This window comes from Podarcis vaucheri (assembly GCF_965113315.1).
Source record: "Podarcis vaucheri genome assembly, chromosome: 2".
NCBI lineage: Eukaryota > Metazoa > Chordata > Lepidosauria > Squamata > Lacertidae > Podarcis > Podarcis vaucheri.
Genome location: NC_138760.1, coordinates 96,960,453 through 96,986,408, shown reverse-complemented (window position 1 = coordinate 96,986,408; position 25,956 = coordinate 96,960,453). Strand labels below are relative to the sequence as shown.

The window sequence follows — 25,956 nt, the reverse complement described above, 5'->3', positions numbered from 1 at the left end:
CTAACCCAGAAATTGTGCTTCAGGTTAAGAACTTTACTTCAGGATGAGAACAGAAATCGTGCTCCGGCGGTGTGGCAGCAGGAGGCCCCATTAGCTAAAGTGGTGCTTCAGGTTAAGTACAGTTTCAGGTTAAGAACGGACCTCTGGAACGAATTAAGTACTTAACCCGAGGTACCACTGTAGTGGGTATCTCACAAAAGGAGGTCTCCCGAAAGCAAAATAAAATACTGAACTTAAAAATCCTTTTTGAAAAGTTTAAGCAAATTACCTTTCTTGCATCCTCACAGCATCAACCTCCCACTTTGCACATCTTACCTTACGGAGCCTCTTTTTTGCTGCTCTTCACAGATGGTTGCATGTGTTCAGTGCCTACATTGCTGTTTACACTAGATTCTGTCACATTATTTCCTCCATGCGGATGCAAAATTGCAGGGTTTACTCTGGAATTGCCACACTTGGTCCCTTCTCTTTACAAGCATTTAAATGACATAAACAGTAACCTGCTTCAATGACTGCTCCCGCGCGCCAGGGGTGTGGGGTGAAGATAAAAGCTCACGTTCCACTACTTTCCTGTCTTTTTAAAGAGGTATGGTTTTGATGTGTGCAGTGTCACCTATCTACTGGTTACGCGAGACTATCAACATGCATCTATACTTGGCAGCCTTTGCCATTTTATTAGCGTCTTAATTTTTAAAATCTATCTTGTACTTTGTGCTAAGAAATCCTTTCCTTTCCATTTTTAAAAGCACTCTTACGAAAGCGTTTCAACACAATTTTGAAAGTTGATTAAAAAACCCTCAACGTTCTAATTTTGCCCCCAACCACTTTTTTTGTCTTCTTTAAAAAAGCGATTGAAGCTGCACAGTAGAGTCTACATATTTTTAAAACAATTTTTACATTAAAAATTAGGTTTTATAGAGATTTTTAAATGGTGCGACCTGCCCCTCCTTCCAAACCAGCAAAAAGCTGTGTCACACCTTCTCTCGAAAAGGGACAAGAGAAGCAGGTGCCACATCCTCAAATTGGAAGGCAGTCTGTAAATCGGTCGAATATGATATAGTTGGGATTCCCATATTGCAGGGGGCTGGACTATATGACCCTTGGAGCTGTCTTCCAACTCTGCAATTCTGTGGTTCTATGAAATCACATCCACCAGCTGTCAAATTAATAAAACAACTTGCTATGCCAGCATCATAACTGGGGTTAGGGGCGTGATTCAAACCCCAGTGCTTGAAGCATTCAAACAGGTGGGAGGAATAACCAAACGCTATTCAAAAGAGGGAGGGGGAAAAACCCCCAACACGTTTAAATAGTCCCTTGTTTACAGCAGCTGTACAAACTAAGGTAAAACGCAAGCACTCCCTCTAGCGGCGGCAGCGCTTCCCTTCACGCTGGCTGCGCCGAGTGCACCCAAGGGCAACACTCCCGGCCCTCTGATTGGCTAACCGCTTCGGCTGGGTGAAATCGTGGCTCGCCACGTCAGTTCCAAGGCTGGCGTTGTTGCTGTCGTCATTTTCCTTCGACCGCTTCTCGGAAAGAAACCTTATGTGGGCGGGGACGGGCGTGAAACGCCGCGCCGCCGCCGCCTCCGCGTGATGACGGCGGCAACGGTGACTCCGACACGGCCCTGTCACAATCCTCGTCCTCCTCCCCATCTCGGCAACACCCCCCTCTCGCGCCTCTTCACACCCGTCGGCCCTTAAAGGAGACGTGTTATTGTTTCGGCCAAGGATACGTGGGAAGGAGGAGGAGGAGGAGGAGTCTGAGGGGCAGGGAGGCCGGGCGCTTCCCTCCTCCGCGGTCCCCTCCTCCGACAGGCGCGGAGCTTCCGCTTGAAGTATGCGCGTGAAAGGGGCGCGCGGTGGCCGCCGTGGTGCTACCACCGCTGCTGACGGCTCCGACCATGCAATGGCGGTCGCTGGTCCTGGCGCTGGTGGCGCTGAAGCTGGCCGGGCACGCGCTCTTGTGGCTGGCGGGGCCCAGCCTGGGCTTCTACCACCAGCGCCTGCGGGGCCTCTCCTGCAGCCCGGCGGAGGGAGGAGGCGACGGCGACGGCAGTGGCGGAGCCGGAGCCTCCCCGCACTCGGACGCGCGCTGCTTCGACGCCGGCTTGGTCGCCCCGCACTGGGCCTCCTTCTTGGGCAAGGCCTGGGGAGCCGGTAGCGGCGCCGCCGCCTCCTCGTCGCCCCCCAGGAGGGTCGTCGGTGTTGGCGGCGGCGGCGACGGCGACGAGTACGAGCAGCGCTACAGCCGCGCCTTCCCTCCGCAGCTCCGCGCGCAGCTCCGCGACGCCGCCCGCGGCATGTTCGCCTTCGGCTACGACAACTACATGGCGCACGCTTTCCCCCAGGACGAGCTGAACCCCATCGAGTGCAGCGGGAGGGGGCCCGACCGAGCCGACCCGTGAGTAGCCTTCGCGAGGGAGACTCTCTTTTTCCGGGGCTCGGCACCCCGCCCTCCTCTGCCCCCCGCGACGCCCGTCCCACGGTCTGGGTGGGGGGCGCGCTCTGCTCGTGCTCAGGGGCACCGCAGTCCAGGCTGTAGGCCCTCCTGCTTGCTTCGAGGGGATGAGAGAGAGAGAGAGAGAAAAGAGAATTTGGAGATGGGGCAGGGAGAGGGAATTGGACGTGGTCTACCTGGGCTGTTGGCAAAAGAACGGAGTTAAGAGGGGAAAAGAGGACTTGAGAGTTTTCGGTGGGTGGGTGGGTGGGTGGGTGGGTGGAAACCTTGTCCCATCTGTTTCAGCGGGTGAACTTGAACTCGACGAGAAAGTAAGAGTGGAGCAACTTAGGGACTTCAAGCAGGGAGACTTTGAATCGCCTTTCAAAGAGTATTTTCTTTTTTGGGGGTGGTGGTGGAGGGAACAGGTTATGGGATATGCTGCCATAGGCCCTTGGGAGCAAGTTGAAAGCTGATAGCAACTACCACCTCTGTGGCTTAGGCATCATACAGGTATACTATAGGTAGTAGTATGTGTTCCCATTTCTTGCCCAGTGCTGGATTTATGTATAAGCTAAACAAGCTATAGCTTAGGGCCCCACTCTCTTGGGGGCCACCAAAAAATTTAAAGGAAAAACAATATGGATGTACATTTCCAAAGTACAGTATAAGATAAAAAATAAAATAAAACCTACATACAGCAACAGAGTTTTGTGTTGTGTAGACTCCTATGATGCAAGTAATGGGTCTTGACAAAGGATAGCTGGACATATAAAGGGCCTCATTACCTTCAGTAGCTTAGGGCCTCATCAAACCTAAATCCTGCCCTGTTCTTGCCCCAGCCGTCTTGTATTGATGTCAAGCTATGACTGTAACTACTGTGAGTGTAAGAACCCTAGGTTGGTCTGGGAACCCAAAGGTAGGGATGTATTGATGCTAACTCCAGTTGCAGTGCTAAAGCGAAAACCAACAACAACAGTGTTGAATGGTCCCTGCACGTAGAAATGGGTGGGGAGCAGAGTTTAATATGAAAACATGGAGCTTGTTTTTGAGATGGGAAGGGTCGGATTTTGGAGAAGTGAAACTGGCAGTAAAGTTACGGGTGCGGATAGGAAAAGCTGTCTTTCAGAAACAATAAAACTGAACAGTCACAAGAGCTATGTAAGTGACTGCATATGTGTACTCTTTCCAAAGTGCAAAGGTGACGGTTGGAGTATGACAGCTATTGGTTTCCTCTAGTTTCTTTTATCAGATCTTATTATTACAGAAGTGTCAGACCCAACTGTGTTGCACCCAGTGATGCCATCTTACATGTTTGCAGTCTTAAAAATCGCAGAGTGCTTCAAAAATTGCACGAGCATTGCTTCATTCCTCCTGGGAGGGGGACGCAGTCGACAGTGGGGTTTCCCTTGATTGCAAAGACTAACTTTGCTGCTAAAGCTTTGGTTTCTACTAATAGATTCCTGGTGCCTCTCGGTTTCCTGCAGCTATACATTGTCCTTCCTGTATAGGTCTCTTTCTGTTGTCTAATGGCTACAGGTTAAGTATGGTACATGCAGTAGCAGTTTACTGATTTGTGCACTTCAGTGATGTGGATTGTTTAACTAACACAACTTCACATGTTTGCTAGTAAATCTACAGGCCATATTCTTTATGCTTTCCTGCAAGCTTATTTGTAAGTGAGCCTTGAAATGACACTTTGTAAATAAGATCACAAAAGCTTTTAGTCAACACAGACACACCTAAGGACATAAAGAAACACCTTCTTGATCAGATCAAAGTCCTTTAATCCTGCATCCAGGCCTCTCCTGCTCAGGATTTCCCAGCAACTGGTATTTGCCTTTGATTCTAGTATGTAGCCATCATCACTAGTAACCGTTTATTGCCTTATCCTCCATGAATTTGTCTAATCCCCTTTTAAAGCCACCCAAGTTCCTGACTCTGTTACTGAATCTGCTGTGTGTCTAAAGTGGTACATTTGTCTGTCCTGAGTGTCACTGGATGGGTTCTAGGATTGTTTATGGAGGTGTAATTCTTGTGGCACCTTCTTCTCCCTATCCTCTTTCAACACACCGCATAATTTTGTGCATTTTATCGTGTCTTCCTCCCTCATCTATTTTTCTAATTTGAAGAGCCCCAAAAGTTGTAGGGGAATTGCTTTAACCCCTAGTCACTGTGGTTGCCTTTTTCTGCACCTTTTCTAATTACGCATATTTTTTTAAAAAAAGTGTGAATCAGAATTGTATATAATATTCCAAACGTGGTTGCACCATAAACTTGTATAAAGGCAGTACAATATTGACAGTTTTATTTTGATCTCTTTCCAATGTCAATATGCAGGCGAAGGCAAATACTTAATTGTATGTATGTTGTCTAATTTTAAATTGCTGTTTTGGCCTAATCTGTATTGAAATTGTCCTTTGTTTTTTCCAGTGCTATGCTTCGCTGACTAGTTGTACGAGTTAATCTGGTCTGTGACCGTTTAATAAAAATTGATTTGATTTTGATCTCTAATACAGAATCTACCTCTTTCACAACGGTTATACACCAGCTCAACATTTTAACTGAGCTACCCACCACAACGTCAGTACCTTTTTTTCTGGTCAGTCATCACTAGCTCACCATTGGTGTGTATATTTTTTGCGGGTATAATTTTTTGCCTTACTATGCATCAGTTTACACTTAAACTGAACTGCATTTGACATTGTCCTGTTTGGAGAAATACCTTTTTGGAGCTCTTTGTGATCCCTTTTTCTTTTTACCACCCTTAATAATTTGACCTGACTGTGCAGGCCATTATGTCCAGGCCATTATGAAAAAGCACAAAATGGATCCTTGAGGGAGCCTCACTTCTTACGTACATCTGTTGTGAGAACTATCCATTTAGTCTACTTGCTGCTTCCTTTTTAAAAAAACGGTTCAGTGATCTATAAGATTATATGTCCTATTATCACTGCTAAGTTTAATCAGGAGCCTTCGGTAATGAACCTTTTGAATGGCAGATTTTAAAAAACATTTTGAATACAAAATAATCCATGTTTTATTGGACTATGTATTGTCTAATAATTGGATTAAATTTTATATAAAAGCTACACTATATAGCCTTCTGCCCAACATCCTAAATTAAGTAAGACAGGTACTTACACAAAGATGGAATCAGTGTGAGCTTGATATTCTGTAATTTGATCAGGATCACAGTTACATATGTGAAGCACATGGGAAAATCAATTAGACCTAGCCTAAACATTATTTGGGGATTTAATTTTGGCTCTTTGCTATGTATCACTTGAACAAATAGGCCTGTGCTAGCAGAGCAGTTTGAGCTTAAAATTTTATTTCATATAAAGTTATATAATACTGTGTGGACTTCACCCATTCTGTCTTTCCAGATTATATTTATAATTGCCTGTGTGGCTATTTCTCAACAGATGCACCAGTAAGGAAAATCTAATTTTATGCTTAGAAAGTGCTTTTAGGGTAGTTTTTGTCAGGGTTGAGAAACATCAGAGTAATTCTTAAAGCTTTCATAATGAACAAGCTGATGTTGTCAACCTTTGCCATCTTGTTCAATTTTGAATGGTGCTTTGGGTCCAAAGAACACTGTGTTCTTGGAGAAAGACATCTCTTTTCCAAGACATCTGTTCTTTCTCTTTTTTTATTTCCTAAAACAAATCAACATATTTTCAAAATATAAGTATCAACTCAAAACTTTAAAATATCTTGAAGTGTTGAACGCTGGTTGTAGACTAAATTCAGTAATTTGAAGGTTACATTGGTAACTTTATTCCAGTTCTTGAAAAAGGGAAGGAAGCTTAAATGTTGTATTTATAAACATAGCTGCTTACTTTTGTCAAAATAGTCTATGTCATGGCTGTATTCAAGTTCCTAGCTATTCTTGCTTTGTAAAATCTATTTTCACTGCAAGCAGCTTCTGTGTTTCTTGTCTACCAGTTTTGAGCTACTTCCTTCTCTGACTTTGAGACTTAACTGACACACAGATGTTTGTATAACAGCCTCAAATTTGAGCAATTGTATGGCTATTTCAAGTTACTTTTAGAAAATCATGCATTTCTGCCACATTTTGGGGCCTAGTTAAGACTATAAGACTGGGTTGAAGAATAGAGAAAAGTTAATAAAAAAAGATGACACAGCTTACTTGCTGTTTTGATTAAATAGTTCTCACAAGGAGACAAGGTAACTTAAACTGAACAGTGGCTTCTCACTTCAGTGGTCGCTGTAGCAAAAACAGCATGCTAAGCTCTGAGTGTATGTATTTGTACTTTCTTTGGATCCCATCCTAATCCCTACATACACTTTGAAAGAAGGAAAAATACACCCTTGTACAGCCTTGTTATTGATTGTGTGTCTGAAGAAATAAGCAATTGTGTTTTGATCCTGAGTACCGTAAATTTCGCTCTATAACACGCAGATTTTTTGTCCTAAAAAGTAAGGTGAAATGTCTGTGCGTGTTATTGAGCGAATGTGTGGTCCCTGGAGCTGACTCACGGAGTGCAGGGGCAAAATAGGCAAAAATAAGATCGGGCGGGCGGGCGGGCGGAGGGAAGAGGGAAGGCAGAAGCTTTCCTGCATTCTGCCTCAGGGTCTTACTGCCCGCCCGCTTCTGTTGCTGCGTTTGCTCAAACTCAACAAAGAGCAGGGAATCCCTTGTCCTCCTGGCAAGCAGAGGGTTAAGGAAATGATCGCGTCCTTCCTTCTAATCTTCCCTAGTCACACTGCGTGCAGGCTCCATCCCACCACTTCCTCCTCTCCGTGCTCTAGGGCCTCGCAGGCAGCCGAAAAGCATGCAGGTGGGAGAGAGAGAGAGAGAGAGAGAGAGGGCTGGCTTGGGTGGTGGTGGGGGGAACGACTTTTGCTTTACAATGGTAGGTTTCTCATTTCTTTTCCAAAAGCAGAGAGCCCTGCCCCCAGGCCCCCTCCAAATTACAGCTTCTCCAAGCAATGTACTGCTGGAGGGAGACAGTATGCTTGTTTGGAAGAGAAACCCTGCTTCCCTGCTCGTAAGTAACAGCAGGCTGGATTGCAGAGTGAGACATGGAAATCTCTGGATTTATATGCTGTATATCAACTATCTTGGCAGATGAAAAAAAGTGTGTTACATGCCCTATTGCCCAAAAGTGTGCAAGCACAGAGCAAAGGTTGCAGTGACAGAGGTGGCCAAAAAACAACAACCGTAAATAAAAAAGAAATCATACTTCGTATATCCTGTCTGGCTTGGGGGGGGGGACTTTTGCTTTCCTTCCCTCCCCATTTAAAACGTGGTGACAAAGCACGGATCCACATGGATCCTCAGGATTTTTGCATTGGGTCACCCCAAATTCACCATCAGATCACATTACATGTCCATGGCTACAGTCTGTACCAAAAAAATCACGCACCCACTGTTGCCTGGGGCTGCAATGGTGCAAAAACGTGGTTACAAAGCATGGATCCACAGGATCTTTGCACTGGGTCACCCCAAATTCACCATTAGATAACATAGCATGTCCATGGCTACAGCCTGCACCAAAAAAATCACGCACCCACTGTTGCCTAGGGTCGCAGTGGTGCAAAAACGTGGTTACAAAACATGGATCCACAGGATCTTTGCACTGGGTCACCCCAAATTCACCATTAGATAACATAGCATGTCCATGGCTACAGCCTGCACCAAAAAAATCACGCACCCACTGTTGCCTAGGGTCGCAGTGGTGCAAAAATGTGGTTACAAAGCATGGATCCACATGGATCCTCAGGATTTTTGCATTGGGCTACTCCAAACTCACTGTCAGATCACATGTCTGTGGCCACAGCATGAACCACAAAAATCATACATCCACTGTTTCATTTAGAATATTTTTTTTCTTGTTTTCCTCCTCTAAAAACTACGTGCGTGTTATGGTCGGGTGCGTGTTATAGAGCGAAAAATACGGTATATATACCCTAATCCACCCTTCAACAACCTGGTGCCCTCTAGCTATTTTTAACAGCAACTTTTCTCAGCAGCAGACAGCATGACAAAAGGTTATGGGACTTGTAGTCTGCAACATCTGGAGAGCACCAGTTTTTGTTTTGTTTTAAACAGCAGAGTGCTCAGTGAGAAGATGTGGCACAATAATCCTGTCTTTCTTTTCGTATCAAGCCTTATAACAAGAATTATTTTTAATTTAATTTAGAAAAAGAATGAACAATTTTCTGATATTCTAATTTGCTCATAATTCAACAAGTATCTGAAGTTGCATCTCCCAGTTTAGACTTGTATATGTTTATTCACTAGGTTATACAGACAGCAGTAAAGCTTCTAGATATTTGTGTCACTTTAATTTCAGGTGTGCCCAGTCCATCAAGTCAAAATACCTAGGCCTACCGTAGTTCACTTATATCCTATTTCTGACCTTGGTAGACCATGTGTCCTATTACAGTCGTACCTTGGAAGTCAAACGGAATCTGTTCCAGAAGTCCGTTCGACTTCCAAAATGTTCGAAAACCAAAACGCGGCTTCTGATTGGCTGCAGAAGCAATCGGAAGCAGCAGAAGCCGTGTCGGACATTCGGCTTCCAAAAATCGTTTGAAAACCGGAACACTCACTTCTGGGTTTTGATCATTTGGGAGCTGATTTGTTTGGGAGCCAAGGCGTTCGAGATCCAAGGTTGCATCTTTGCCTTACTATGAAAGAAATTGCATATGACTGAATTAAAAGTATAATATGGCAGTAGACTGGTTTACTGTAGGAGTGTGCTAATACTGCATCTATGTTATGGGGCCAAGGCTGCAATCCTTTGCGTACTTAGCTGGGAACATATCCCATTAAATTCTTTAGGACTCTTATGTAGATAATCAAGCTTAGTATCGGGCTACAATATTTATAGACTACCAGTACATTCTTGAACTAACTTTTAAAAAATCTGATAGAACTAACTTCTAACTGACTTTATTTCAGTTCAAATCTGAATATCAATGATGTCCTGGGAAACTACTCGCTTACTCTGATTGATGCATTGGATACCCTAGCAGTGAGTTTAAAATGTTTTCTAATTACTAGAAAAAAAGAAAAAAATGATCAAAAGTAGTTACAACCCCACACATGCACCTCTTGTTTTCCTTCCTTGCCTTGGTTAACACACATGTCTTCTGGGCAAAGACCCATACTATTCAGATCCAGAGTGGAGTCCCTAAGATGGTTGGATGGTGCCTTGTACACCTCCTTCTGGCAACTCTTGCAGCCAGGCTGGTGCCAGATGTATTGTTCTGCTTTCTTTGGACCATATCAGTGAGGCCGAGAAGGAGGTCTTGTTTCGTAGGCAATCCAGGACCTCCATACACACTGCCCAAGCTTGCGCCCTGGGGAGGTCACCTCGTTGCTGTTAATGCAGGAGTTTGATTTCACCCCAGGCGGTGCACTCCATTGTCTGTTGAGACAGACAGGTGCCAACATCTTCCCCTTAGATAACTCCCCTTTCCTGAGTTCTATTCTGCTGGAAACGGAACTCCCTTATTCAAGGGAAAGGGATCTATTGGCTTCAGTTCATGTCTGGCTTTGGTGATAGTCACAAGCAGTGAGAGATTTGATTATATGTGCCAGCAGACTCTATGGAGCAGAGTGGAGTCAATTGTAAGCAGTTGCAATTGAATGTCTTGCTGCCAAGGTAGTTTTCTTAACTGAGGAAGGGTTTTTTTTTTAAAGTAAACTAATTCTGTCAAGCAAGCTCGATTCAACACATCTGATATTTTTATAACCACCCTGATTATTGACTGTTATTAAGATCCATACCACAGTAGACTTTTGTATCATTTTCTTCCTGGTGGAATTACCCCAGTGCCACTGCATTCTGATTATTTTAACTCCATCACCATTTGTATTAGTGTTAGAGCCTGCTTTTAGCTTGGACAAATCACTATAGCTTCTCTACATGGTGTTGTTTAGACAGTTATACATTTAACCCTGGAAGTTGTTTTCTTATACTTTGAAACTTTGTATAGGGCATAGTTTCATTGCAATTGATTTTTTTTTTGCAATAATCATACACCTTACTAAACAATCACACTTAAATTATGGTGCTTTGTGTTCTAATACTTTGTTGTTTTTAGGACGGTACCTTTTGAGGTCCTGAAATATTATTGGGATTTAGGAAATTTCTACGATTTTTAGTAATGCCTGATATTTAATTTTTGTTTTTAAACATTTTAAACAGCTAGTACAAAAACTTGTGATTATGTAATCTGATAATTATGTTTTGCCTTAAAGGTAATGGGAAATTCTTCAGAGTTCCAGAAAGCAGTGAAACTAGTGATAGACACAGTATCGTTTGACACAGATTCAACCGTCCAAGTTTTTGAAGCAACAATTAGGTAGGTTGCCACTTGAAATCTGATAGCATTGTATGTGAGCACCAACTAAATTTATCACATTTTCAGAAGACAGTTAATTTATGCTTGCTTGCTTGCTGTCTCACAACATAGTATAAAAAAATGGTAATTTTGAGTGATGGAAGATAGAATGTCACTAAAGCAAAATAGAGGGTTAAAGAGGACCCACTTGTATTATAAACAAACACCACAGGGAACTGACAATAATTTTAGTCCTCTTAATATTAAACGCCTAGCAATATTTTTTGTACTTACCCCTGAAGTCAAAGCAGAGGAGGACACGCATGAAATTCCTTAGGAGCAAAGTGTAAAACTGTAACCATCTACTACAGAGAGTTAAAAAACTTTTCGCTGTACAGTACAAATGGATTGTGCTGCTATGCTGTATGAAGGGAGCATGCAACCAACAGTATATCCCTCCCTACAACATCCTCTTTTTGCACTTTCATTTTTTTATATATAAAAAACACACTGCAAGTTGGAGTGCTGCTTTGCATCATGGTGACTGCCCTTATTAGCAGTGCTATTTTTCTTTGACCAAGCTGCGGGAGGCAGTGGAAGACAGGAGTGCCTGGCGTTCTCTGGTCCATGGGGTCATGAAGAGTCGGACATGACTAAACAACAATTTTTCTAGAAAAAGATGCCAGAACTCACCTCATTCTCTTAGAATGGCAAGGATTCCCACCTGAGAGGTGTCAGAACTCAGTTCTGGCAAGTTCCCCCTGAAAAAAAGTCCTGCTGCTTAGTCTTTTTACTGCATGCTGTGTGCAGAAGTACTAATGCAAGTACTCCTCAGTTTGTCAGTTAATTTTGTTATATAACTCCATTGTGCTTAGAGAGCAGCAAACTTGCCACATTCAACTCTGTTTCCAACACCTGCAATTTTAACCACATTCAGAAACTCAAAAGCAAGAAATGTATGTTACCTATAACTGGCAGAATTGAAATTAACCACTGAAATTAACATACCCTTTTCGTTCCTTATCCCTCAGTTGTGACTACTTCCTTGCTTAAAGGTTGTCAAGTCTTGCCTTTTTGTGCTTTACCTTTTGTTTACTTATAAACATAAGTTAAATAAAAAGAATGTGTCAATGCATTTGAGTCATGATATATCTATTTTGCCTCCTGCAGCTAAGCAAATTGCCAGCATTTTGGCATTGGCTTCTTTATAAGAAAGATAGAGCAAAGGTTTGTAATCTGTTCTAGTCATTTTTTTTTTTTAATTAAGAGGACTTTCTATTGAGGGTTTTGAAAAAATAATAATTGAGAAACAGCAAGTTTATGGATTAGTGGAGATATATAAACCTATCACAGTGATTTGCATCCTGGTTTGGAATTTTCAGTGTTAGCCAATAATTTTCAGAGCCTTTTTAGAGGCTAACTAGATGCTGAAAGCTCAATTTAGGTCCTGCACTTAAATTAATTAATTCAACTTTACTTTACTTGGTATTTCCCTGTTATCTGAGACTACAATCACAGATGTGTGCTTGCTCAGGATATGCAAGCTCAGAATATTGCCGAGCATGGGATGGTGTGCAGAATAAACATAAAATAATTTATATTGTGTTTGGACGTGACAAAATTGGTATTAAGACATTGTGATAGTAGGAAACCGGGCAAGTAAATGACAGCAGACTTTCTGAATTCTGTGCTGGTAGACAAAACTGATGTGAAGTAGCTCAAGAAGCAGATTAAGATACTCTGCATCTTACATTTTGATCTTTCAGTTGAAGAGTATAGAATGTGGTTTGGGCCCAAGGCCTAAATGTCTCTCTTAGCTAGTCCTCTCTTTGCCCATGGAACTTCCTTCACCCCTTTCCCTAGGCCACATCCCTCAGTGGCCCTGCTTTGCACCCCAGGTGTTTTTTGCCTGACTAGTATGTGTCCTTGAATTCTCATGATGACCCTTGCTTCAATGGATGGAGGTGATTGGAACGTTGCCCAGGACGGTTGCAGCGCTTAGACTGAAAAATGTTCCCCACTCCTGAAAAAAGCTAATGTTCTGTTTGCTCTTCAGCTTGAACCTAACTTTGATAACTTGATATGCTGTACATTACACATAATGTAGCAAATTATATATTGTCTCCTTTAAAACTTATCTCTTACAGGGTTTTGGGAAGCTTGCTTTCAGCCCATATCATCATAACAGATGCCAGGCAGCCTTTTGGGGATATGACTATTAAGGGCTATGATAATGAGCTCTTGCATATGGCTCATGACCTGGCTGTAAGACTGTTACCTGCTTTTGAGAACACCAAAACAGGAATTCCTTATCCTCGGGTAAGTGTGCCATGAAGAACGGTTTTCATGGAACCTTCTTTAACACTTCATTCTACTTCCACTTGCTGGGGCTAGATGGGTCTTAAATATTAAACATAAGGCTCGCTTTTTGAAGAAGAAGAAGAAGAAGAGTTTGGATTTGATATCCCGCCTTTCACTCCCTTTAAGGAGTCTCAAAGCGGCTAACATTCTCCTTTCCCTTCCTCCCCCACAACAAACACTCTGTGAGGTGAGTGGGGCTGAGAGACTTCAGAGAAGTGTGACTGGCCCAAGGTCACCCAGCAGCTGCATGTGGAGGAGTGGAGACTCGAACCCGGTTCCCCAGATTACGAGACTACCGCTCTTAACCACTACACCACACTGGCTCCCTTTTGAAAAACTAGGTTGGAATATCATCCACGTATAGCAGCTTTGTGGAGGAAGTAATGCCTTTCTCAGCACATCTGTGTTTACAGGCCTTGCTTTCTTATGTTAAAACATACAGCCTGACAGCGGAAAATATCTTTGCCCTCACTCTAAAAATCTGCTGTCAAAATCAACTGCTTTAATGGATGCCCTAGGTCAGCTGTTGGTTCCTCAACATGACTGCGTTCCTGGAGCTGTTCCATGTTGAAGATTTTGCAGTGTCTGACTTGGTCTTTTGATGGCTGGGTATTTACATGCCTAATGTGAATCTGGATACTCCTTTAAGACAGATTCCCTGTGGAATATGATGCAACCTCATGACAGAACACTGATGAAACACACAAGTCACTTTATATTTGTCCTTGATTATCAAGGGGGTAGAAATGAAGGAAGCAAAAGACAGAAATATAACTGCTTGCTTTTCAAGAAATGAACATTTGAGCCTTCTTATCTTTGTATAGGTAAACTTAAGAACAGGAATTCCTTCTGGCAGCAACAGTGAGACCTGCACTGCAGGAGCTGGATCCTTATTGCTGCTTGCTTTTCAAGAAATGTACATTTAAACCTTCTTATCTTTGTGTAGGTAAACTTAAGAACAGGAGTTCCTTCTGGCAGCAACAATGAGACCTGCACTGCAGGAGCTGGATCCTTATTGGTGGAATTTGGAATTCTTAGCAGGCTTCTGGGTGATTCCACTTTTGAATGGGTTGCCCGCCGAGCTGTGAAAGCACTCTGGAGTCTAAGGAGCAATGACACTGGACTATTAGGTGCATAATAGGTTTATGGGTCTTGCATAATTAACAGAATATGTTAACAGTAATATAATCCCGAAAAGTTACTTATTTAAGGTCTTTATATGCTGCTTTTCAAGTTACTTATTTAAGGTATTTATATGCTGCTTTGCTTGACTTACAAAGCAAAGGCAAGCTGCAATGGGTGGAAGGCAAGTTTTTTTTTTAAAAAAATCAGGTATCTCTCTCCCCTGCCCCCCAGCAAGGTAGGGGAGCAGTTGTGGGAGGCAAGATGGTACTTGCATAGTTGTGATAGCTTATGCCACTGAACTAACCACAGCACCATTTGTATGGTCGCACTGGGACCTTTGTGCCCAATTGTCTAAAAATCCTCCATTATATTAGGAATAAATTTTTACTTCAACGCTAGTGCATCCGATGTTTGCCTGTGAGCAGTGCATCATAGATAGGCTTATTTCAGAATAGGGAGATGGGATTGTCTGGGATCCTTGCTGCATGTACACACAATGGAATATACATTAGATGCATACTGTGTGAAGCCACCCTAATTTAGTGAATGATTATCTCTGCAATAATGCACCACGGCAATGTTACAGAAACACTCAAATATGGGTATTGATTGCTGCAATATATTCACCTGGTGTAGAATGCAGCTATGTGCACACGTGATGATGAAGATGGGATTCTGTACAACTAATTATTTGTGAACTGTGCTGTTAGTCGTCTAAGCCCTGTTCTCAAAGTTTGTTTTTAATAAAACCTTGTACTTTCAGTGCTCCACATATAGTCATACCTCATGTTACGTCCACTTCATGTTATGTTTTTTCAGGTTGCGTCACGCGGCAACCCGGAAGTACCGGAAAGGGTAACTTCCGGGTTTCACCACATGTGCAGTAGCGCTAAATTGTGCTTCGCGCATGTGCACAAACACCAAATCGTGCTGTGCACATGTGCAGATATGGCGCTTCAGGTTGCAGGCTTTTCACATTGTGAACGGGACTCCGGAACGGATCCCGGTTGCAACCGGAGGTACCACTGTACTTTAATGAACATATAGTCCTAGAATCCTCTTGAAATGATTTGGGAAGTCCAAGCTTAAAGTCCCCTTTAGGAATGCTTGTATTGGCAGACTGTTGAAGGAGATCCGCTAACACGCAAGCCACAATTTTATTTTTAAAAGACAATGCGAAGGGATCTAGCTTTCCCATACTGAATGTTTTGCATCCAGACTTTTGTTTTGGGTGTAATGCTTGACTTCTATACTGATGTCCTCTGGCTTTTGAGATTGTATACACTTTATTGTAATTTCTTTCATGTTATACAGGATTTTTATACTACATTGAGCATTATCAGCCAAGCAGTGTATAAATGCAACAATTTATATAGCTATTCTTGGATAATCTTTGTCTTTGTGTTTACTTTATAGGCAATGTTGTGAATATTCAAACTGGCCACTGGGTTGGAAAGCAGAGTGGTTTGGGAGCAGGATTAGATTCCTTCTATGAATATCTTTTGAAATCTTACATCCTCTTTGGAGAAAAAGAAGATCTAGAGATGTTCAATGATGCTTATCAGAGTATTCAGAACTACTTAAGGCGAGGGTATGTTCCTTACATTACTATCTTCAGGGGGATGTAAAACTTGCCTGGGCTGGTTGGAACACGGAACATCAGTTTCCTTAAGAATAATTATATGTTCCTCTGATGTACACTTAAAAACTGTGATTATTACTACAAACTAAATTGACACTTACTGTCTACCTTCAAATTCTTCTGCAAACCCATGTTGTTGTTGTTCAGTCTTTGGCATAACCACTTAATCCCCACTTGTAATTAGATGTGTACAAGCAGATTTCTGCTTGTGCAATGGGACTTCACCTTCCTCTCCCCATACCCCATACCCCACTCAGATCTGTTCCAAAGAGCCCCCCAACCTCCAGGGAGGAGGAGTGGAAGGTAAAATATTGTTGCGTAAGTGAAAGTCAGTTACACTCCTAGGCAGATGGTTTGGGTTGCAACCTTAAGTATACAAAATTGAAATGGTTTCCCCCCTCTTTACTCCTCTCCTCTTAGCTCCCCTTCCTTGGTTTCCCTGTGTCAAATCATTGATTGTAAGAACTCTGGACAGGATCTGTCCTCCATATAGTGCCATCTAGTAACAGTGATGTGGGGTGGAAAGTTTCCCAGTGCTTCTATTTTCCATTTCACAGGAATGTATGCTAGTTACAAATACAGTATAAGTCAGGTTTCGCAGTTTCAAATGTGTCCAGCTTTGTTTCCTCAATGTAAGTGAAATAAACATGTTAATTAGATTACTCTCTAAAGCACTGGAAAATTTTCTGATGTACACTGGAAAACTTTTGTGTTGGGGGAAAGAATCCAAAAAAAATGATCCAATTAAAAAATAATTCTATTAAATCCACACCACATTATTATAATCATGCTTAAACAATACACAGTGATAGCTTTATACTAAGCTACCACCTGCTTAGTTTTTGCTATAATCTCCGAGATTGGGTGACATCAGAGGAGTCAAAGCTGTAGCATGTTTGAAAGATTTCACAAGCCTTTAAACTCATGTGCACTGTTGTAGGTATGCTGTACGTACACTTTCTCGGCATAGCCCTCCATCCTGCAAGTAGGGTTATAATGGTGAACTACACTGTATGATTGTTATAAACTCCATATAAGGTTGGTAGAGGGAGAAGAGGCCTCTAACTTCCAGCCAGGGAATAACTTTACAGAGAACTTAGTTTTGCTTGTGTTCACTGGATGGTGGGGGTTTGGAGGAATGTATAAATCTCACTTTATTTGTCAGTGTTGTAGAGCAGAAAACAACATTTTATTCATTCACCAAAAGGCTCAAGCTCCGGCATCTGTCCTTTTGAAATTTTACAAGGTATTTTAAAAGTTATTTGCACACAAATTGACCCATGCAAGATTTTTTTAAAAAAATTAAATTTATTCCCCAGACTCTAAAAGACTTCATCTTCTTGCACAAAAAAATCCTGCACTTGTCTAAAGTTTGTCAGGTTTCAATCTCTCAGAAGGAACAACTGTGCCTACACATTTTTATCTATTTCTGTCAAAAAGTTTTTAAAAAGTTATAGCTGTTGGTTGATTTCTATGCTGTAGTTAGAGGGGTCATACAAAGGCCAATTTTTGATGAGACTTTGGATCTGGGCCAAAGCGGGTTGTGGTCAAGGTGGTCCAAGCTGAAGCAACCTGCTTTCTGAGATGCTGAAGCAGGAGCGAAATGGAATCTTGTCTTCAGTGTTCACCACTTGTACATATAATGATAAAGCATATTGTTTTGAATCAAACCTTGCTTTTTATTCCTTTTAGGAGAGAAGCCTGTAATGAAGGTGAAGGGGATCCACCACTCTATGTTAATGTAAATATGTTCAGTGGGCAGTTGATGAACACATGGATTGATTCCCTTCAAGCTTTTTTCCCTGGGCTTCAGGTATTTTCAGTTTGGTGGAGAAAGTATAGAAAGCTTTGCAAAATGTGTACTATTAGGAGCTCAGCCTCCCAACCTAAAACAGATTTTGTTGGTCCTTTCTATAAAACTAGCATTTGGTAGGAAAGACTCCCCCATATTCAGTTCTGATCTTGCCTTGCACTGTGCAGTTGACTTGCAAGTGTGGGTGCTAGTCTAACAACTGGAGCTAAAATGCATATGTATGACCATACAGATCCCAGAAGTGCAATGTTAGTATCATCATGCGGGTGGGAAGTGAGACAGCCGGTGCCTATTCCCAGGGCATTAATTTGCCAGCCGGCTGCTTAGCACTTAAGATGAAATGGATGTTGGGTTGTAGTGGTACAAGATAATCGCAAAAGGGTTTGTGTGTGAAGGAGATACTAAGGTTCCTTGACCACTGACACCTCCAGTAAAACTGGTTATGTTCCTTTTGCAGCTAAAGGTATGTAGCAGTTCTGCTGCTACTGCTGCTGATTGAATGTTACATGGAGTTGCACATTACAGCATGCACCTAATACATAGGTTTTCCCAGTCGACTTTTATTATTTGCTTGGTGGTGTCTGGTCCAAAAGCAGCTAAGTGCTTTTATACGTTTCAAAAGTTCTTTTGCTGAGCTAATGTTTGCTACACAATTTTAGAGCAGCATTCCTGATAACTGATTTATTGTCTGGTGCTTTTCCTGGCCTAGGGAGACTGATGATACTATGAAGGAGATTGGTAATGTTACTGTATTATTACCAGTGAGCTGTCCTACATTGATGCAATTTTGCTGCTCCTCAGGTTTTAATAGGTGATGTAGAAGATGCTATTTGCCTCCATGCATTTTATTATGCCATATGGAAACGATATGGAGCTCTTCCAGAGAGGTACAACTGGCAGTTACAGGCACCTGATGTCCTCTTTTACCCCCTAAGGCCAGAGTTAGTAGAATCTACATATCTTCTTTATCAGGTATTAAAGTTTTTTATATATATATAATTGTCTTAATGAATGTATCCTCGTTGCTGCTGCTTAAGAGGTGTGGTCCCAATATACAGTTCATTATTTTCAGACTGATTCAATCTATTCTATTTGAGAAACACTGATTTAAGGGAATCATTGGTTTAAATTACATTTTGGGTTCCATGTTTGGATATGACAATCAGGATCCAAAGAACTGGTTAAGTAATTTAGTTTTTCTTGTGTAGAGGGTGTGGGGCTCACCTCCTCCCTCGATGCTAACATTTGAATTGGCATAGTGGTCCACTATCCAAACTCTGGAAACTTGTTTAAATTCTTATTGGTGAGAACAAACTAGGATTAAACTATGGTTTTGCATCTGGTTTGTTTACTTTTTAGTGGCTGAACTATTTAGCTTTACTAGTGTTTGAGCCTTTATTTACATGGCATTGCATAATTTCTTCACACTTATTTCCTTCCTTTCATTTAGGCAACAAAGAATCCCTTTTATCTCCATGTAGGCATGGATATTCTTCAGAGTCTGGAGAAGCACACAAAAGCAAAGTTAGTTTTCAAACTAAACTTTTAATATCACCTTGTGCTTAGCTATTGGAAAATATAGAGACAAATGGAACCTTTTATTTTAAGTTACTTGTGAAGTTTCTTCTGAACTGAGCTGCATGTGGCAGTTAATACAAATATGCTTGCTTCCTTTGAATTAATTTTAAATCTCTTATCTAACGGGCATGTGAGCAACCTCTTTGCTTGTAAACAACAGAAACGCTATGGCTTGGATCCCAGTGCTCACAAGGGATGTTTGAAAAACCTGTGCTTCAAGTGTTAGCCCCTATGTTGGATTTGCAAATCTCACTTTATTTTGTGTGTAGTACTTCTATATTGCCTACTAACCAAGTTTCTTGAGGCGGCAGCTTACAGTGCATTCAAAATACATGAGTTATAGGGAGGAGCAAAGGTGTTTATAAGCCTCTCTGCAGTTTTCAGGTGTTCAGTTGACATGTTGCTGCTGAATTTCTGGGCCACAAGCAGGTCTTAGAGGAAAAGAAAGCAGTCTGGCATTAGTCCCTTACAGAGTGGGGTTTACTCACTGGGTTGCTGCTGCCTCTTACAAGTTTCATAAGGAGTCATATGGATGAAGGGAAGAGAGTTCAAACGCGGAAAATATTTCCCAGCATGCCCATGGCTTTAGGCATGAAGCTCTTTAGTTGTCACTGTGCCATAACACTTCTCAGCACCCTCTCGCCATCTCCTACTATTACCAGCCTGAATTATGGAGAGGAACAAGCTAATGGCTGTGGGATATTTGTTCTAATGGCTCTAAGAGGCACTGTGTTGGTGAGATATTAGAACAAGACCTGCTTGTTGCTCTTGGGGGTCTGCTGCTTGACAGAGCAGAGTTGCTCCATCAGCAGTAACTAGAAGAAAGCTAAGAATAGCAGTAACTTTTGGAATACAGTTAGAATCATAGAATTGTAGAGTTGGAAGGGACCACGAGGATCATCTAGTCTAACCCCCTGCAATGCAGAAATCTTTCACCCAATGTGGGGCTTGACTCCATGACCCTGAGATTAAGAGTCTCATGTTCTATTGACCAAGCTGTCCCTCTCTGGGCTTAATTTCTTAAAACATTTGTGGCTTGCTAGTGATAATTGAGGTTTTTAAAATTTATTTCAGATGTGGCTATGCTACTCTGCACCATGTTATAGAGAAGTCCAAAGAAGATCGGATGGAAAGCTTTTTTCTCAGTGAAACATGTAAATATTTGTATTTGGTAAGTATTCCTTATGGTCAGCTTTGGGGCTTTCTGTTTTAAAATAGGCTTGTTCACTAGAACTGAAACTAGCAACAAGTGGTAGGCCTGCTTATAATGAGTCATAGGGGTGTGTGTTTACACACACACACAATGTTTTATAATATAATCTGTGTATCTAACACATTGGCAGGCAGAGTCTGTAATAAATATGTTATACTGGTAATCTACATATTCAAAATACATCTTACGGCACCTAGCTGCAGAGTAACCTGCGTCCTGATCTGTGCCAGTTTTGCAAACGTGGTGGTACTGCATTGCTGTTATATTTTATTATGCTAAATGTGAAACATTAAGGATACATAAAAAATTCTTGTTTCAGCTTTTTGATGAAGAAAACCCAGTGCACAAATCGGGCAATAGATATATGTTTACTACAGAGGGGCATATAGTATCGCTGGATAAGCGTCTTCGTGTTTCACTGTGGCAAGATACTTTCCCTGAAGAACAGAAGAAGACTGAAAAGCTAAAGCCAAATGAACTTCGAGCAATCAACTCTACTTCTAATGTAAATATAAACCAGTTCCAGTTTGGGTATAGTAGTTGTGTACAGAAATAGGGCATGCAAACAATTCTGCCCAGTTAACTAAGCATTTTGTAACTAGTTAATATAGAGTGTCGTGGGGGGTGGGAAAGAGTGCTTGCTTAAACAGAAGAGGACATCTGTTTTTTCAGCAAATATATCCATGGATGCTGCTCAGATATATTATGGTGGCAATTGCAATATGTATTTTTCCTGTAAAGAGTTTCTGTTTTGCTGAATAGGAATGATCTTATAATTAGCTTTTGAGGGGGTGGAGAGGATCAGAAACCCATTTTAGAATCTTAGGTTCCAGCCTGCAGGGGACCTAAATCTGAAGGTTTTGGGGGGCAAACTTAAGTGTTCAGACAACCTTTGTCCAAGTATTCTCCAAGACATATTTGTTTCATACATATAAGTGTTGCTTGTCTTTCTAGACGAGGGTCAAGATGCAATAGCAGATTAAAAGCCCAAATGTTCAGAAAGAAATGAGATCTCAACAACATAAAATTTCTTTTAGACACTATAATTCATAGTCCTTGCCTGAATTTGTTTAATGCACAATTCTGCACCCTTCTTGAATGGTTGTGACTAGAACCACATGAGACCTAGCTCCGAATTTTTCAGAAACTATGTAGATACTGTATTCATTTGGTTGCAACATGATCACACAAATACACAGGGGTGGCAGTGATCTACCCCCTTTTGGGGGGTTCAGGTCAAAGTTGCTGAGCTTTTTTTAGGGGAGCCAAAATTGTTTAGCTTCTTTAGGGGGAGCCTGTGGTCTAATAGTGATCTACTACAGTGATCTACCGGTAGATCATGATCTACCTGCTGGACGTGCCTGGAATACAGTAATTTTCTTCTCCATCCAGTTGAACTCTGGGGCGGGGGGCACATTTTGGTTCAGGTAGTCAAGAAGATGCTTTGTTTAATGCAGTAAAGCCAAGTTCACTCATCAGTTTTTTCCAGTGGTAAAAGGGAGCTTTGTGTGCATGACCAAGAATCACAATGGGTGAGCTGATGTTCCTGGAATGTAGCAGTTTAACAGAGATATTCTATTTGTTTCTGTAAAGCCACCAGAGTTTTGGATAGGTCTGAAGGCAAACTATTTGAAGGACTATTTCTCACACTTTTTAAGATATGAATGCGTCGAGTAACACTCATCATTTAAGTATGCCCATTCCCTTACTTCTGTTAGGAACAGTATCTGATTCTGTCATGTTGCCAAGTAATGCGTGGTGTGAATCTTGCCCTCCCATCCAAATGGTACAAGATTCAGTCCTGAAAAGCAAGCTACTGTGAACTTCCAACTATTAAAAAAGTCTCCTTCTGTTTTGCAGTGCAACAGAGTACCAGATGAGAGGAGATACTTGCTGCCTTTGAAGAGTATTTACATGAGACAGATTGATCAGATGGTGGGCTTGATCTGAACATCTCTTCATATGGAGTAATCCTTAAGGCACAAGGCAGCATCTTGTTCTGAAGATGAGTCTCTTGAGCCACATAGCTTATAGCAGGTGCAAGCATTTAAATAGCCACTCACTGTAATGAAGGATTCAGTTTAAAGATGGAAAGAGGATCCCGTGCTAGACTCCAGTTGTTATCACTGAAATACAGTCAGATGTGGCATATTTTGCCTATTGTAAGCTACGTTATCGCATGTGAAACTTTGAAGCTTGTATTTCTGAAAAATACGTGATAGACTAAGGTGACCTTTTAAAAGGACTGCAAGTATCTTGTATCAGAAATGCTGTTTTGCCACATCTCTTAATTGCATTCTAAATAAGAATGTTGGAGAGAACCTATATATATTTCTTATAAAAAAGGGTGGGTGTGTGTGGGGAAAAAAGGGAATGTGCAATTTCTCTCACCAAGCTTAATTATTAGATTATTTAACTAGCAATAAACAATATTAATTATTGCTCAGGTAGGAAAAAATCCATAGGTTCTGGTTTACTCGGTGTCTTGCTGGAAATGTCCTAATTGAAATGCAGTTTGTTGTAATATCAGCCAAGATATTGCATCACTATGTTTAGGACTAACATCTAGGCTGATGTTGAAAACAGTGTTCTTAATTAGAATTGCACATTCAAGGGTGTATGGAGTTTACTAGTTTCTGAAACCAGTAATTTTTAAAAGGTGCCTTCTAGTAGGTATAAATGCACAGAGCCACTCATCTGATGCTTTGTATTGCTGATTTACCAACATTCACAACATTATTCTGTTTATATTCATCTCCTGCTTTGTGCCTCTCTGGGAGATCTTCCTGAATCTAAGTATTTACATTCCTTGTAGTTGTAATATGTAAGCTTTTTGAGCTAGTGCCTTCTTAGCTGTTTTCAGAACAGAGGCAAGGGCTTGAGCTGTTCATTTTCCAGAAAGAAATAACCTTTTAAAAATCATTTATAACTATTGTACTTTTACAATATAAAAGATTAACATCCCAAGTAGTGTTTGAGGGTTGTACACTCTCCTTTCACGTTTACTGTGAATTGAGTATTTACAGGTGATTATTGCCCCTTCTTGGGGCATGTATTTTACATATACATATAGCAGAAGAAGTAGAGAGAGAAGCTGATCCTCAAAGATGTTCTGGCCTTTGATTCCCATTTTAATTCCTGTGACAAGAATATTCATCATTTTTGAAGCACCTTGGGGCAACCAAAATGGATATAAGATGAGGCCTTCCTTTGTTTCTGATGAACAAAGCCTTTCTTCCATACCCCAGTAAGGTTGGGAAGGTAGAAGAGAGTATCTGCCTGCCTTCAGGAATATAATTTAAACCCACTTACAGTAGATTGAAATATGATTATTGATCAGCATTTTCCTCTTTGAAAAGCGCAATACATCTTGGATCAAATTTTACCATGCATTGTGTACATACCAGTTTCACTACCTAACCTAATCCAGTTCATAATATATGTTTGCTTTCAGAAAACACATTTCAAATACTACATAATATTTATCAAATAAATAATTAGGGCTTGCTTAATCTCTTTGGCAAACAAATGAATCTCAGGGATCTCAAAGTAGGCTTATGTTTGCCTAGAAGATTTTGTGTTTCACTGTACAGCCTTTCTTCCTATTTTCTCAGTGTTGCTATTTGTAAGAGAGAGCGAACAGTTCAGAATCCTCTGGAAGATTAAAATCCTATGAAAACCATGATACCTCTATAGGTGAGACTAGATCTTAATGGCCTTCTTTTTTTCCTCCAAAATTATGCCTATGATGTTTGACCTAGTAGCTGACTTTTCAGGTCAAGCAACACTTCCTGAGTTGCGAAGAGAGCGCAGGTGAAAAAAATCATTGGGCTTTTTGACCAGTTATACATCATCTACTAATCCTGCAAAGGAGAACATGTTAACAGTTCACAATTAGAACATGTGCTTTAGGAGGGAATGTGTGAAGCAAAAAAGCTGAAAACTTCAACATTGGCTGGAATCCATAGAGCAGTTTAAGCAAAGTAATTTACTAGCACAGTGAATTTTGCTATTGTGCCCAGTTGGGCCCCACCCCTGTCATGAACTGCTTTTGAAACTGAGTATTTCCAAAGTTTTTGTTGTTGTTGAAAAAAGATCCTGGCCATAAGCTGTTGATGTGATGAGAAATGCAAACTGAAACAAGTCAGTTTATCACTGCTATAATCATGTTGTCAACAAAGCATGCTGTCACAAGGTATGTATGTGTCTGCATAATGGGGTCGACTGGGTGTGTAACTTTTTCGGCATGTCCACATTGGCGCTTATGACTATGTGTAGCCTCTTTGATGCAAATTGCACGTTTTGTAACTCAACTTAGGAAAGTTTGTGCCTACTAAAATGTTGGGTGTCCAAATGGTGACTTACACTTTGGCTTATTTTTCCAAGTAATGTGTTTCAGATGTTTGCTTTTTTAAAAAAAACAACAACCAGGTTACTAGAGTTCTAAAGGCTTAAGGGCACTTACAAAACACTTGTACTTCTAGTCAAAATAGTATAGTTCTTTCCCATGTGATTCAGCCAGCATTTTGATTGGTTTTGGTATGGATAAAATCTCATATTGAGAAGGTTGTATCTGTCCTTAGTGACTGGTGTCCGAGGCCACTCATAGATGCTAATATGTGCTGTGAACACTCAAACAGATACCTGATATTGACATAGATTGCACTGTCTATGGGGATATGAAGGGAGTAGATCAAATTTCCAAGTGAAATATTGAAATTTGCAGTCTTTCAATATTTGAAGATTACCAACACTGTCCTGTAAAATACCTTTTATTGTTACAAAATGTGTCCAGTTTCTTTTGTTGCAACATTAGTGTTAAGACCAATTCTTAAGCGTTGCTTGGATAACTTGCCAATTCATAAAACCAAACTGAATTTCTCACCATAATGTGCAATATTTGTTTTTTCCCCTAGCCTAATACGGCATTGTTACAAAATGTATTTAATAGGGTGAGGGCGTTACTGTTTATAAAGGATCAGATGTTCTGGAAAATGTAACGCTGATTTTACATTATAATTTGTATTAAATACTATTTCTTAATTCTGTGGTGCCTGTCTTTTCTGGAGTTTTAACAGAAAATGATATGTGACTGGAGGACCCTGTGGAAGAGGGTGTTTCATTTTCTGCGTAATGTGTAAGACTGGGCAGTTTTTACCCTTTACAGGCTTTAAATGTTGGATGTCCTCATTTGGACACGCTGTCATGATGCAACTGCAGAAACCTGTCTTATATTTGTCTCATTGAGCTTTATGCTGTCACCAGGTGACTTGAACACCTAAACCCAAATCCATTGTTGCTGCAATCTAGGAATAGTATCTCGTGTGTGTGTGTGTGTGTGAGAGAGAGAGAGAGAGAGAGAGAGAAAGAGAATCCTGCTAAGTTTAAAAGGATAGGTGCAGCTGTTTTTTCCCTGCAAGCATTTACAGTTTCAGGTAGCTAAAAAGGATTTGCTTGAAT

The 25,956-nt window shown here is 41.1% G+C and overlaps 1 protein-coding gene and 1 long non-coding RNA gene across 3 annotated transcripts; both read left to right on the top strand.

Moving 5' to 3' along the window:
- The first annotated feature begins 1,477 nt into the window (after positions 1 to 1,477).
- On the top strand, positions 1,478 to 25,539 carry EDEM1 (ER degradation enhancing alpha-mannosidase like protein 1). Of its 2 annotated transcripts, XM_082209765.1 has the most exons (12): positions 1,509 to 2,403; positions 9,377 to 9,449; positions 10,682 to 10,785; positions 12,912 to 13,083; positions 14,072 to 14,255; positions 15,667 to 15,841; positions 17,585 to 17,705; positions 18,507 to 18,677; positions 19,156 to 19,229; positions 20,358 to 20,454; positions 20,816 to 21,001; positions 22,357 to 25,539. In XM_082209765.1, the coding sequence occupies exons 1-12, from the start codon at positions 1,904 to 1,906 to the stop codon at positions 22,444 to 22,446; spliced, it is 1,947 nt and encodes a 648-aa protein (XP_082065891.1). In that variant the 5' UTR covers positions 1,509 to 1,903; the 3' UTR covers positions 22,447 to 25,539. The 2 variants fall into 2 exon arrangements, with proteins under 2 accessions (XP_082065892.1, XP_082065891.1); XM_082209766.1 differs by lacking the exon at positions 22,357 to 25,539 and having other exon boundaries at positions 1,478 to 2,403; positions 20,358 to 20,437; positions 20,816 to 20,951.
- On the top strand, positions 14,266 to 15,020 carry LOC309525571. Its single transcript, XR_014216430.1, has 2 exons — positions 14,266 to 14,336; positions 14,373 to 15,020. It is a non-coding gene; the product is annotated as an uncharacterized lncRNA (long non-coding RNA).
- Positions 25,540 to 25,956: the final 417 nt, after the last annotated feature.

Coding starts and splice junctions, on each gene's coding strand:
- EDEM1 (XM_082209765.1), top strand. CDS start 1,904: ATGCAATGGCGGTCGCTGGTCCTGGCGCTGGTGGCGCTGAAGCTGGCC. Junction 2,404..9,376: donor GGGCCCGACCGAGCCGACCC/GTGAGTAGCCTT, acceptor ACTTTATTTCAG/TTCAAATCTGAATATCAATG. Junction 18,678..19,155: donor CTACATATCTTCTTTATCAG/GTATTAAAGTTT, acceptor CCTTTCATTTAG/GCAACAAAGAATCCCTTTTA.